Here is a 13,147-nt window from a genome sequence, read left to right on the forward strand (position 1 = left end):
AGACACTTTTCATATGTTCATTCTATTTTATGTTAATGATCAAAACTCAAAGAAATCGAAGAATCTCTAAGTGGTGTAAACTAGTACAAGAAAGACAATGCAGGACAAAGTAAAGCCCAATGCATGGGGTCTATTGCTTCAACTCAAATAAGAAGTTTCCCAAAAATATGTCTAGTTTTATGATAGGTTTCCAACAATGTGGAATTGTTCCACACATGCAGAAAAAGACATGGTTTCTTGATTCCACCATCAAACCTGACAAGGTTGAAAAAGGAACAGGTTCAAAGAGGTTATATGGAAATTCAACAGTTTATACATTGACATGCAACTTACTGATGAGCTGAACTTATCTGCAATCATCTCCAGCACCTCTACATCTTCTAACCACTGCATCGAATCCGTATAATTGGTATATAGATGCTCATCAGCACCAATTAGACGAATTAAAACCTGTTGAACAAGGAATTAATTAACAAGGGATGTAAATTCAGGAAAAGATAGAGAAGAATGACAGCACCAAACCTCCATAATGGATGTTATTCCAATAAGGTCAACCAGCTTCTTGATAATATCCTTATGAGCCTATAGAACACAAAATAAAGACATTAGCCCAATAACATTTACATATGAAACAGGTAGGTAAAATAAAATATTTTTACCATTGATCAGTAAATATATATATATATATATACACGAGTATACCATGGCTTTATGATTATTACATGGTTCAGAAAAATATGGAACATTACATATATAGATGCTAATTATTTATTTCTCAAGAAAGGAAAAATGGCAAGTACGCTCAAAAGAGAAAAACATACATATGCAGAATACACAAACACCAGTAACATACAGACTTTCTATTTTGCATTTACTTATGTATTGCTGTTTAAGTAGAATATTCTATTTTCCTTTCAAGTACTTGACACTAATTATTAGTCTTAGAGGAGGCTATTGGACGGTGTATTGGACTCTAAATTGGCAGTAGTTGACAAGTTTCATTTTTTTCTACTGAAGCATATCAAGGAACCAAAGGTGGGTTTGAGGAAACATGCTCGCTGGGACCACAATGGGTATCCAGCACAAAGACTACTGAAACTGGGAAAGAAAAAGTTGGACAGAGTGAGGGAAAAGACGTGACAGTAGATGACTGTGAGCTCAACAAGAGACAGAGAAAAGATTAAATGTTTGTTTTGTTATATAATGATAACAGAGACCTTATTTATGGTGATGAGGAAGGCAAGAATTCTGGTATCAAGGTACATGCACAGTTAATCATGGGACAACATTTCAATAATAGGGGTGATCTCATCAATCATGGAGGTAGTGCAGATAGTGGCACAATGATGAACGAAGACAGGATCATGGTTGAGAAGCAGAGCATGCTCTATTGATGGTTTAATTCCCTTGTAATGAGTCAAGATGGGTTAGCATTGCATCTACTGAGGGGAAATAAATCTGCTGGACTTACTTGAATATAATTCATAAAAGGAACGGTCTTCCGCAACAGCAGGCAGATGACGACCTAACACAGAAATCAAGAGAAAAAACAGACACTTGATATGAATGATCAGTTGAGAGGCATATTAGAAAACCCAAAATAATTGAAGAAGTTCTCTTTGAATCCAAAAGGCAAGAATTAAATATAATCACAAAACTTGAGTGTAATAATGAAATACCTTGCTGAAGTAACCAGCCAGTTGAGTACTATGAGAATGTTCAGGTTCTACGAAGGAGAACAAAAAATTCATCAACTGCCAACCAGGAAAAAGAAACCAATTAGGTGTCCTCGCTAATCTCAGTGAATAAAGATGAATAAATAGATCTTACAAATTCTTACCTCCTCATCCTCTACCAATGCTTTGAGTATGATATCAACTTCACATGTAAAAATTTCACAAGCAATAAATGGAAACCTATGCATAAAATCAAATGACTCGTCAGTACATGCATCAAGGATACAGATACAGAGAGCCACAAATTTGTCACTCCAGTGTACACGAGAAACTAGGGAAAAAATAAAATTACACTGTCACCGTGGATGCCTACCTAAAAGTGTGTTTTTTCTCAGCATTCTCAGGAGTGTCTTCCACTATATAACGAAGAAGTTGTTCAACCTGAGCTCTTTCTCGCAAACTGCAGAGAGACAGCGTGAAGAATCATAAAAACAAGGTTAGTAACAGAACTTTGGTTGCTTAAATAAGCATATGAAGAATGCCTCAGCTGATTTTAAAAGGGGGAAAAAAGGGGGGGGGGGGGGGGAAATCATCAAGCCAATTTTGGAGTAGAAAGGAGGTGGGGGGGAGAATATAAAACACTTCGGAAATGCTTTAAGAGAATTTGCATCAAAGTGAAGAGCATAAAGCATGTCATCGAAGCTACAAGGATTGTGACATGTCTGTCACGACCTTGGATCTTTCAAATGTCCAATGACTGGCACTTAGCAAGCAGCACCCTCCCAAGTGGTGCTAAGTCAGCCTTACTCACACGCACATCGATATGAGGAGCTTGAGAATAGGAGGCACTCTTATTCTAGAGAAACAAAGACACTTTTACTGAGAGAAACTCTCTAGAATCCACTCTGTAGATAACTTCGAATTTCCAGGATACAATAACCAAATGAAGCCTTCCCTATGTATAGGCACTCAATCTCACAACCAAAGATAGAGATCAATCTCAATCTACAACTAAGATCTAACTCTAGCACATTCCGCACAAATATCTCCCCAACTAGTTAGGACATTTACACCAGAATTTCAGAACCAAGAAGGAACTCGAACCCTCCAGAACCAGTAGAACCTTCCAAAAAAGTCCAATACCGTCCACAAAGGACTAGATAATTTTGAAAGCTTCCAATATCCCCCAAGCCTTCATTCCCTTGTGTGTGTATGAAAATAGGCAGGGTATGACACTTTAGCCACCAAAAATTAGTGAAGCCCCGGTCGGCTGTTGCCATCTCCTCATACTGCTCCAGCTGGTCCTCTAACTGCCACAGATCCTCCCATGTCTCCCAGTTGGCCTCACTTCAGGAAAGCCCTTCCAGTTGATGAGACATTGAGTGCAAAGCAGCACCCTCTTCCTGTGTATCACATCCAGTTGGATAGCACCTCCACCACTCTGTCAAAGGACTTGGTCATTCTCAAAGATGCCCTCTCTGCCTGAGCTTGCCTAGGAGCATCCTTCCCCACCATAGGGGCAGGGAGCCAGCCTTCATCCTTCTACACTAACCCCATATGCATCTCTCTAAAGGCTTTAGTTTGCTGGGGTCAAAGCTGGACCATAACCCTCCTGGCAAGTAGTGGTTGCCTCTTCCTCCTCCAAGGAGTCTTCTCATGGCATGATATCTCCTCAGCCGTCTTCCCCCATTGGGACTTAGGTATAGAGCCATATCACATCCCCTCTTTGGCTAGGCCACTAGCACCTCTCTCTACCTTGCTTACAATCGTCACCTAACATGGCATCCTGCTAGGTTTACAACCAACCTGAAAATCCAACCCCTGACTAGATGGCTTGGCCTTAGCCTTGCACTCCACCTCTCACGTAGGTGGTTCTTTCCTCAATACCTTTCATGACCTCATATCCAACTTTGCCTTGACATCCATGAGCCCCTTGTTTCCATCTATGGAACTACAAACTCTACCCTCGTGGTACTAACTCACTATCAGGATCCCACCTACTTTATCTCTAGCTCTCTTGCTCTTCAACCTCTTGCTACTCTACCATTGTTACCAACAAGCCAAACATGGGCCATTCCTTCATACAATGGGACTTCTTACAAATGTAGCATCCCACCTCAGGCACAAAGGCCCTCTTCCTGTCCTCACACTCAACTTAAATACCCAAATCTCTACAAGGACAATCCTTTTCATAAGAGGGCTAAAGACCCAAAGCTCTACAAGGCATCATCAACTATGCATTGAAAAGAGTCAAAATCATTCCCCATATACCAAATGCCACAGGATAAAAGTAAAGATGATCAACCTATTCCCCATTATTCTTGCACAAGAAACACCACCTTGTGACCATTACTCTCCTTGCTCTCATATTATCAGCAGTGAGAATAACATCATGAGCAGTCATCCAAGCAAGAAATACAACTCTATCTAGAGCCTTCAACCTCCAAATCATCTTCCAAAGGAATGAATTCCCTCAGTCACACAACCTATTCTAAAATCAAATATCCAAAAAAGGACGTCTCCCCAAAACCACACCACACCATCCCCAATTGTCCTGAAGCATACAGAAGAAGCTGTCATAGAGTCAATCTTCCAATCTTTGACTCGTCTTCTGAGGTTTGGAGGCTGATAATATTATCAGGAGAAAAAAAGAATACTGCATATTTTCTCTCTTTATTCTTCTTTGTTTAAAGAGGAGTATGATGGGGATATCAATCACTTATCATTCAAATAGAATAGTAAGAATTATTTATAACAAAAGAATGGGTCAACCTCAAATAAGAAAAGAAGAGATACACACATGAGCTAGAAGTACACCTCAAAACCAGACAAATGATACCCCCTTGAAGCATAAAAACAATACAGAGTACAATTTGCCGAACGTAAAAACTATAGAATCAGTTGATCCATCTGTCCAATATCTCTCTGGCTTTCCATTCCATTCTCAGTTTATTGAAATTTGGAGGTTTAGTTCTTACTCCAGATTCCAGTCAGCTCATCTTCTTTATCTCTTTTCATAAGTGACAATCATGCGTAAACAAAAAGGTACCACAGCTTTCCGCCCAAACAGTCCCATATGTTCTGCATCACAGATGCCAAATCAAACATGGAGGTACTAGAATAAGCTTTCTATTCATGTCCTAGATAACTGGATAAAACAAAGGTTCGTCCATGTCACGGAACCATGCCAAGTTTTGCTGCGGATTTATTTTTTTCTGCTATGTCTTTACATTGCTTGCTATATTCTTTTGTTATTCCATAGAATTCTCTTTTATTCCAGCTGCTAGTTAGTTAGAGAGAATATACAGCTGTAAAGGTGTTTGGGATAGGACAAAATAGTTGGTTATGAGAACTGCAATCTGCTGTGGCAGCCCCTAGGATAGCTATATAAGCTCAAACGGCTCCTAAGAATCATCATCGAGAATCAATCAACAAATTCCAGATTTACTCCCTGCTTTCTCTCTATCTCTCCCTCAATCTTCTTCTTCTCTCTAAACCTTTCTCTTCTACTACCATTCCCTATCCCATTCTAATACTCTTCAAACGGAAGTTGACAACAGCCCCAATGACTATGACATTTGGTATCAGAGCAACGACCCCGGCCGCAGAGGACCACGCGGAGCAATGGCAGAAGGCACTCGCATGAAGAATATGAAGTCACAACTCCAGCAAGTCACCTCAACCGTGGGAGCGTTTCAACATCGCGTGGACCGTTTGGAGTTGGGTTCCGAGAAGAATTACGAGGCTATTGGAGGACTCGAGCGTAGGCTTGAAAACGGTTTAAATCAAATGAGGGATGATATCAACCAGATGAGAGAGGAGATGGGGAATCAGCTTCAGCGATTCATGTTGATGTTTACCCAGCAAAACCAGGTGCGAATGGCTCCTGATTTCCCTCCTCGAGCTAGAACAGAACCCATCTTGCATAATGAAGGGGTGAACCGAGGCAATGGAACCTCGGAGGTTGAGGTTGAGCAAGACGATGAGATCGAACCCGAAACAAGGAGAGGAAGGGAGGACAGAATTGCTCCGCCCCAACTAGGATTTCCAATGTCGAGAATGGAAATTCAGATATTTGAAGGAACTAATCCTAGGTGGTGGATCAGGAAGTGTGAACGGATGTTCGAATGGTATAATGTACCAGTAGAAAGAAGGGTGGCCCTGGCCGCGGCTTATTTTGATGATGCAGTGGATGCATGGTTCCATGGATGGACCCGAACGAGGGGGATTTACACCTGGCGGGAGTTTTCAAAGAAGCTTTGTGAAAGGTTCGGGGAGAGGACCATGTCGGACACTATAGAGGATTTTAATAAGTTGAGGCAAGCGGGGAATGTTAGTTCTTACTTGAAGCGTTTTGAGGAGCTGAGGTCGTTGATGAGTGACAATGATCCCCACCTGTCGGAAGCTTATTTTGTTTCTAGCGGCCTCAATGAGGACTTGCGACCGATGGTGAAAATGATAAGGTCTCGGACGGTGGAACAAGCCGCTGAGAGTGCCAAGCTGCAGGAGTTGGTGGTTGAGGCTCTTATGAAAAAGCAGAGGCAGCAACAGAAGATGACCACCGGTGGAAATTGGCCACAAGGGGTAAGCAGTAAAGGGACTTACAGAGATCCAGCTAAAGGAGGAAGAAATATTGGTGGTCCAAATCAAGGGGGACGGGTGGAGGAGACTAAGAAGCTTCCTGGTGCATGTTACAGGTGCGGGGATAGGTACTATCCAGGGCACCAATGCAAACGCCAACTATTACTGCTGGAAGGAGATAGGGATGGCGAACTGGATGCAGAAGAAGTAGAAGAGTTCAAGGAAACTAGAGGGGAGAACGATGGAGAAATATCCCTCCATGCCCTCAAGGGGATTACCAACAACAAGATAATTAAGGTGGAAGGAAAGGTGAAGGAAGGCAGCCTGTCAATACTGATTGACAGTGGGAGCACCCATAGTTTCCTTGACAATAGCACCGCTAGAAAGCTTAAGTGCCAACTCACTGGGACACCGCCCTTGAGTGTGGTTGTTGCTAATGGAGACCGAGTGTTGAGCAATTCGGCCTGCCTCGGTTTCATATGGGAAATGCAGGAAAAGGAGTTTGAGGCAGATCTTAGATTACTGCAATTAAGAGGTTGTGACGTGGCGTTAGGAGTGGATTGGATGAAGGGGGTGAGCCCCATAAGTTTTGATTTCAACCGAATGGAAGTCTCATTTGAAAAAGAAGGGAAGAGGATGACGCTTACCAGCGGACAAGAGGTTGCGACCTGCAAGATGATCACGGGTAAGAGGCTGCAAAGAATCCTCAAGAGCAAATGGAATCAGTTCACACAACTGTTCTCCATTGTGGCAGTGGAAGAGCTTCCTGATGTAGGGGGGCAAGGGGAGTTGCGACTCACTGTCCATCATCAGCGTAGGAGTGACGACCAGGTATGCACATTACCCTTTATTGATAAATTGTTAGCAGACTTTAAGGACCTCTTTGTGGAACCTAAGACCCTTCCTCCTAACCGAACTTTGGACCATGCCATTAACCTAAAACCAAATGTGGAGCCTATCAATGTCAGATCCTACCGTTATCCTCCCATCCAAAAAACTGAAATCGAAAGAATGGTAAAAGAGATGTTGAGCCAATCCTTCATTAGACCAAGTCAAAGCCCATTTGCTTCCCCTGTCCTATTGGTAAAGAAAAAAGATGGCACTTGGCGTTTTTGTGTAGATTATCGCCAACTTAACTCCCTAACCATCAAAGACAAGTTTCCCATTCCCCTTGTTGAAGACCTTATGGATGAATTACACCAGGCCAAGTTCTTTTCCAAGTTAGACTTGCGCTCAGGCTATCACCAAATAAGGATGAAGCCCGAGGATATCCACAAAACGGCCTTCCGCACACACCATGGTCATTTTGAGTTCTTGGTGATGCCCTTTGGGCTCACTAATGCCCCAGCCACTTTCTAATCTCTAATGAACCAGATATTTGAGCCCTATTTAAGGAAGTTCATCCTTGTATTCTTTGATGACATCCTTGTTTATAGCCCCACCTTGGACCAACACCTAATCCACCTAAGAACCACTCTTGAGGTCCTTAGAAGAAACCAACTATTTATCAAAAAATCTAAATGTGAATTTGGCCAAAACCAAGTGGAATACTTGGGACACTTAATTTCAAGAGAAGGAATCAGCACTGATCCCAGCAAGGTGGAGGCCATGCTCAACTGGCCAAAACCCACTACAATAAGGGCTCTTAGAGGGTTTTGGGGGCTGACTGGCTATTACCGTCGATTTGTTAAGGGGTATGGAGTCTTGAGCAAACCACTCACTAACCTGTTAAAGAAGGGGAACTTCCAGTGGGGGCCGGAGGCAGACTCTGCCTTCGAAGGGCTGAAGTTGGCAGTAAGCAGGGTTCCCACACTCGGGCTGCCGGACTTCAACCAGCCCTTCGTGTTAGAGACAGATGCTTGCGGAGTGGGGATAGGTGCGGTATTGATGCAGGATGGAAGATCATTGGCCTTTCTGAGCCAAGCCCTCAATCCTAGACACTTGGGGCTTAGTGTTTATGAGAAGGAGTTCTTGGCTGTCTTATTGGCTATTGAAAAGTGGCACCATTATCTAGAGGCGGGAAGGTTTATCATCAAAACGGATCACAAGTCCCTGAAGTTCCTGCTCCAACAAAAGCTTCAATCCCAACTCCAAAAGAAAGGGATGACCAAGCTAATGGGTTTGGACTACTCAATTCAATACAAGAAAGGGAAGGAGAACCTGGCAGCGGATGCATTGTCCAGGTGTCAAGAAGAAGCCCGATCGACCGCCATGACTGTGGTAATTCCTGCATGGTGTAAAGAGGTGGTGGACAGCTATGAAGGAGACGACCGTATTCAGGCCCTAATGAAAAAATTGGCTCTGGGAAGCAGGGAGACAGAAGGCTATATGATGAGAGATGGGCTATTGAGGTATAAGGGTCGGATAGTAATAGGCCACAAGGAGGAGCTCAAGAGTAAAATTATGCAGTCACTTCATGAGTCTCCTATAGGGGGACATTCGGGCATCCAAAACACCTACTTGAGGGTGCGGCAGCTATTCTACTGGCCGGGACTAAGGGAAACAGTCAAAAGGTTTGTCTTGGGGTGTGACACATGTAAGAGATGCAAACATGAGAACGTGGCATACCCCGGTCTTCTTCAACAATTGCCCATTCCAGAACAGTCATGGACAAGTGTGTCTATGGATTTCATCGAGGGACTGCCATGATCGGAGAGTAAGGACTGTATAATGGTGATTGTCGATAGGTTCACTAAGTTTGCGCACTTTGTGGGACTAGCACACCCTTACACAGCTCAGCTCGAGTGTTCACTGACCAGGTAGTTGCCATGCATGGGGTCCCTAAGACCATCATATCCGACCGGGATAAGATCTTTACCAGCCACTTTTGGAGGGAGTTGATGAAAAATATGGGCACGAAACTCAATCTATCGACTGCATACCACCCTCAGTCGGATGGGTAGACCGAAAGGGTGAACCAAAGTCTTGAAACCTACCTCCGTTGTATGTGTTTGTTGCAGCCTAAGGATTGGCATAGGTGGCTAGCTCTAGCCCAGTGGTGGTACAATTTCAGCCACCACACATCAATTAAGATGTCACCCTTTGAAGCTGTATTTGGGTTTAAGCCTCCAATTCTACCGACCATCGAAGATTGTACCTCAGTTGCTGCAGTTGAAGAGTATTTCCAGCAAAGGAGAAGGGTGATACAACAACTCAAACAAGAGTTGGCATCAGCCCAAAATCGGATGAAGCAGCAGGCTGATAAGAGGAGGATCGACAAAGAATTCGGTGTAGGAGATAATGTTTATCTACGGCTGAGGTACCCCCATCTTAAATCCATTTTCCAAGGCCCGGTGTCTAAACTCAGCCCTAAATACTTCGGGCCTTTTCCCATAACGGCTAGGATTGGCAAGGTGGCTTATCGTTTACAACTTCCCGAAGGATCCCACATTCACCCAGTCTTCCATGTTTCCCTATTAAAGAAGTCAACAGGGCAGGAACGAGTGAACTCGAGGTTGCCGGTTTTACCTAAGGAGAAGGAAGTCACAAGGGAGCCAGAGGCCATATTGGACAGAAGAGTCATCTACCATCAAGGGGCTCCTCTTATGCAGGTGCTAGTCAAGTGGCAAGGAGAATTAGGAAAGGAAGACACCTGGGAGTACCTTCCCCAGTTACTACAACAATTTCCCCGGACCGCCAGCCTCCTAAATATTTCTTGAGGACAAGAAATCGCTGAAGGGAAGGGCATTGTCACGGAACCATGCCAAGTTTTGCTGCGGATTTATTTTTTTCTGCTATGTCTTTACATTGCTTGCTATATTCTTTTGTTATTCCATAGAATTCTCTTTTATTCCAGTTGCTACTTAGTTAGAGAGAATATACAGCTGTAAAGGTGTTTGGGATAGGACAAAATAGTTGGTTATGAGAGCTGCAATCTGCTGTGGCAGCCCCTAGGATAGCTATATAAGCCCAAACGGCTCCAAAGAATCATCATCAAGAATCAATCAACAAATTCTAGATTTACTCCCTGCTTTCTCTCTATCTCTCCCTCAATCTTCTTCTTCTCTCATAACCTTTCTCTTCTACTACCATTCCCTATCCCATTCTAATACTCTTCGGACGGAAGTTGACAATAGTCCCAGCGACTGTGACAGTCCATTCTTCCAGAGAGGTAGGTCCGAACCTTGAGGTTTTTATCCAACCAACCCAAAAGCTAAAGCTAATGTGATATAAATAGCTTCCTGTAGCTCATACAGAAATAGAAGTGTCAAAGCTTCACTTCCTCCCTCTTCCCTTCAAAAGTTAGCATATTCATGCACATCCAGGAAACGTTTTATTAAGTCTAAAAATATGGAAAGCTCTTATCTTCTTCCCCTTTCTTGAAAAACTTAGCATATTTATTTGATGTTGCAAATCCAGGAAATGATTTAACAGGTCTACAAGTTTCTAGACATTCTGAAGATATTTCTGTGATTGCTCAACCCCCCCAGCCACAGTGCTTGACCCCTTCCAACTAGTAAAAATTTCAAGCTTGTCTTTAGTGGTTGTTCCATGTCAATCAAGGCCATATTCTGGTCAGAATCAACAATAAATCAGCATAAAATTCCAATCTCCGCTTTCAAAGCCAAAATATTTCACAAAACTACATCCAAGAGTAAATTAAAACTCCTGAGAAAATTACTGTTAGAAAAAACAAGACAGAGGACTAGACAAGATAATATAAACTAGACATCCAAAAAAAATAAGATCTAAGGGATGTAGCAAGTCATAATTATCTGTTATAAATCAAATTTTCATCTACCAATAACCAGAAAAGGGAAAAAAAAAGAACATGAAAAACTGAAGGATGTGTTTATTAGCCGGTGAAGAAAAATTATTGTCCATCTTTCCAAAGTAATAATCCTTCTGGAACTTAGCATTAAAGTAACCCTTCAACCAAATGAAACTGTGTAGTCATCTGCACACAAGTTAATAGCCTTCTCATACAAAATCGGAAGGCTAGATCTCCAACTCCCGCCGCCACCCCCCCCCCCCCCCCTCTCCAACAAAAAAATAAATAAATAAGAAGGTTGGGTCTTATTTTCTTTCTATTGATTGTCTCTAAGATCTTTACTTCTGTACATAAAAAATTCATCTAACAGTAAAATCAATGATATCAAAAAATTCATATTGGTGAAAATTAAAATATTAATAATCAAGAACATGAAAGAACCTTCCAGTATGTTAAGCACATAATAGCACACATAGTGTTATTGACCAATCAATGACAAGGAAATCCCGCTTATAATACGGCCCCTAACACATGCTGTAGCAACCAAATATTGCTTCAATATAAAGAGGAGAGGAAAAGATAAGAAGTAGCTAAGTTGCAAAGAAAATGTTAGCTTGGGTTTGAATCAGAAGTAATTTGAACAAATAAAGTGACAATTCAAATGTTGCATTCTTGGGCAACTAAAAGCTAGAAAAGTGTAACTATGTGAGGCTCATACAAATTGATGAGGCGGCTATTAAGAGCTTTGCATTCTTGGATTATTTCATCTTCATCAAGAAGTTCCTCCAATGTAAAGTTATCCTTATCCATAATTGTCTCCACCTGCAATGAACATGTGGCAACTAATAAAAGAAATGGCGGGTGAATTCAATTAAAAAATATTATAAATTCGCTATAGTATGGCAACTGTTTAAATTTTTGGAACATAGATTGCAAGCAGTATTGCAACTGAAAATCTCAACCAAAAAGCCAAACAAAAGAAACGGGGCTAGTTCTGCAAACTGATCACCATTTATTTGAAGCAAGAGCTTCAAGGTGCTTAACAGAAAGAAACACAAGAAAAGAGAGAAAGAGGAGAGAGAAATGAAAAATGAACTCATTGAATGAATTTCTGAAATGAATCAAAGTTACAGAAATAAAGGCATAGCTGAACATTTATATCAGCTAACCTTAATAACAAACTGTTGCAACTTGCAACAACAACCATAACCGCCTAACTAATACAACATCTACTTATAACATAACAGTAACCATCATAACAGTTTACAACCAAATACAATCGTGGCACAACATAAGAGAAATACACACAACTAACTACACAGCATTATTTCCTTCTACATTATTCACAGAGATATACATAAATGCATGAGCCAAAGCTAAAACAGCACAGTGCACAGAAAACCAAACTCAATCCTAAGGTAACAGAAGATGCAAAAGAGATGTTGTAAAAGTTTCAAAACATTTTTCAGTAATTTGACTCAAGTTTCTAATCATACGCCAAAAACCTTATTGGGTACACTGCTTCCAAGCCAAAAGTGACCACAGCATTAACACTTCCATTCTTTCTCCTACAGCATGTGCTTCACATGATGACACTTTAGTTTCTCCGTTTGATTCCTCAACTGACACCATAATGTTTACAAATTGTGGTGGAAATTATGCATAATTACAATTTTGGGTAGACTAGTTAGTATTAGACCTACGGCAAGCTGTAGGAAAGAATATTAAAAAAAAACAGTTCACCTGCATTGCGAGGTGTGCAGGTAACTATTCAACTGGATCAATCTGGGCCTTCTTGCAGAACAACAGTTTTATGGTGGAGAGATAATGAATGTTTATAGCAGGAGTGGAGTCTGGATTCAATATGGATGAGACACGAAAACCCAGAGTAACATTTATAGTGCCCAGATGAGAGTTGGAGGTGACCAGGTTGTGGGGGGCTGTTTCTCAAATCTATTCAAGCCTCCCTTCTCTTCCAAGGGGTAAGACCCTCAGCAAATAGTGGATATTTTTTGCAAACAAAAAAACTTCCATAAAAATGGAGGACTTATATTGTGGTGGGGGTAAGCTTTCTAGCAAGGCTAAGTTCATAAGGACTTGAAAAGATAGAGAGGGAAGAAGAGAACACTTCAATTTGAGTGTTCTACCATGTCAAATATGTGTACATTGCCATTTTGAA

General features: G+C 41.7%; 1 protein-coding gene across 2 annotated transcripts in view; it reads right to left on the minus strand.

Moving 5' to 3' along the window:
- The window catches only part of LOC127794021 (uncharacterized), a 29,225-nt gene that overhangs the window by 12,510 nt on the left and 3,568 nt on the right, over window positions 1-13,147 (minus strand). Inside the window, exons 2-8 of one of the 2 annotated variants that reach the window (XM_052324879.1) lie at window positions 11,687-11,790; window positions 2,050-2,136; window positions 1,841-1,916; window positions 1,680-1,754; window positions 1,472-1,525; window positions 523-582; window positions 334-450 (exon numbers count right to left, since the gene is read on the minus strand). In XM_052324879.1, the coding sequence (XP_052180839.1) occupies window positions 334-450; window positions 523-582; window positions 1,472-1,525; window positions 1,680-1,754; window positions 1,841-1,916; window positions 2,050-2,136; window positions 11,687-11,790 (573 nt within the window). Of the gene's footprint in view, window positions 1-333; window positions 451-522; window positions 583-1,471; window positions 1,526-1,679; window positions 1,755-1,840; window positions 1,917-2,049; window positions 2,137-6,904; window positions 7,675-11,686; window positions 11,791-13,147 lie in introns of those variants that run through there. The other variant, XM_052324880.1, reaches the window with a different exon arrangement.

This window comes from Diospyros lotus, chromosome 2 (assembly GCF_014633365.1).
Source record: "Diospyros lotus cultivar Yz01 chromosome 2, ASM1463336v1, whole genome shotgun sequence".
Classification (NCBI taxonomy): Eukaryota; Viridiplantae; Streptophyta; class Magnoliopsida; order Ericales; family Ebenaceae; genus Diospyros; species Diospyros lotus.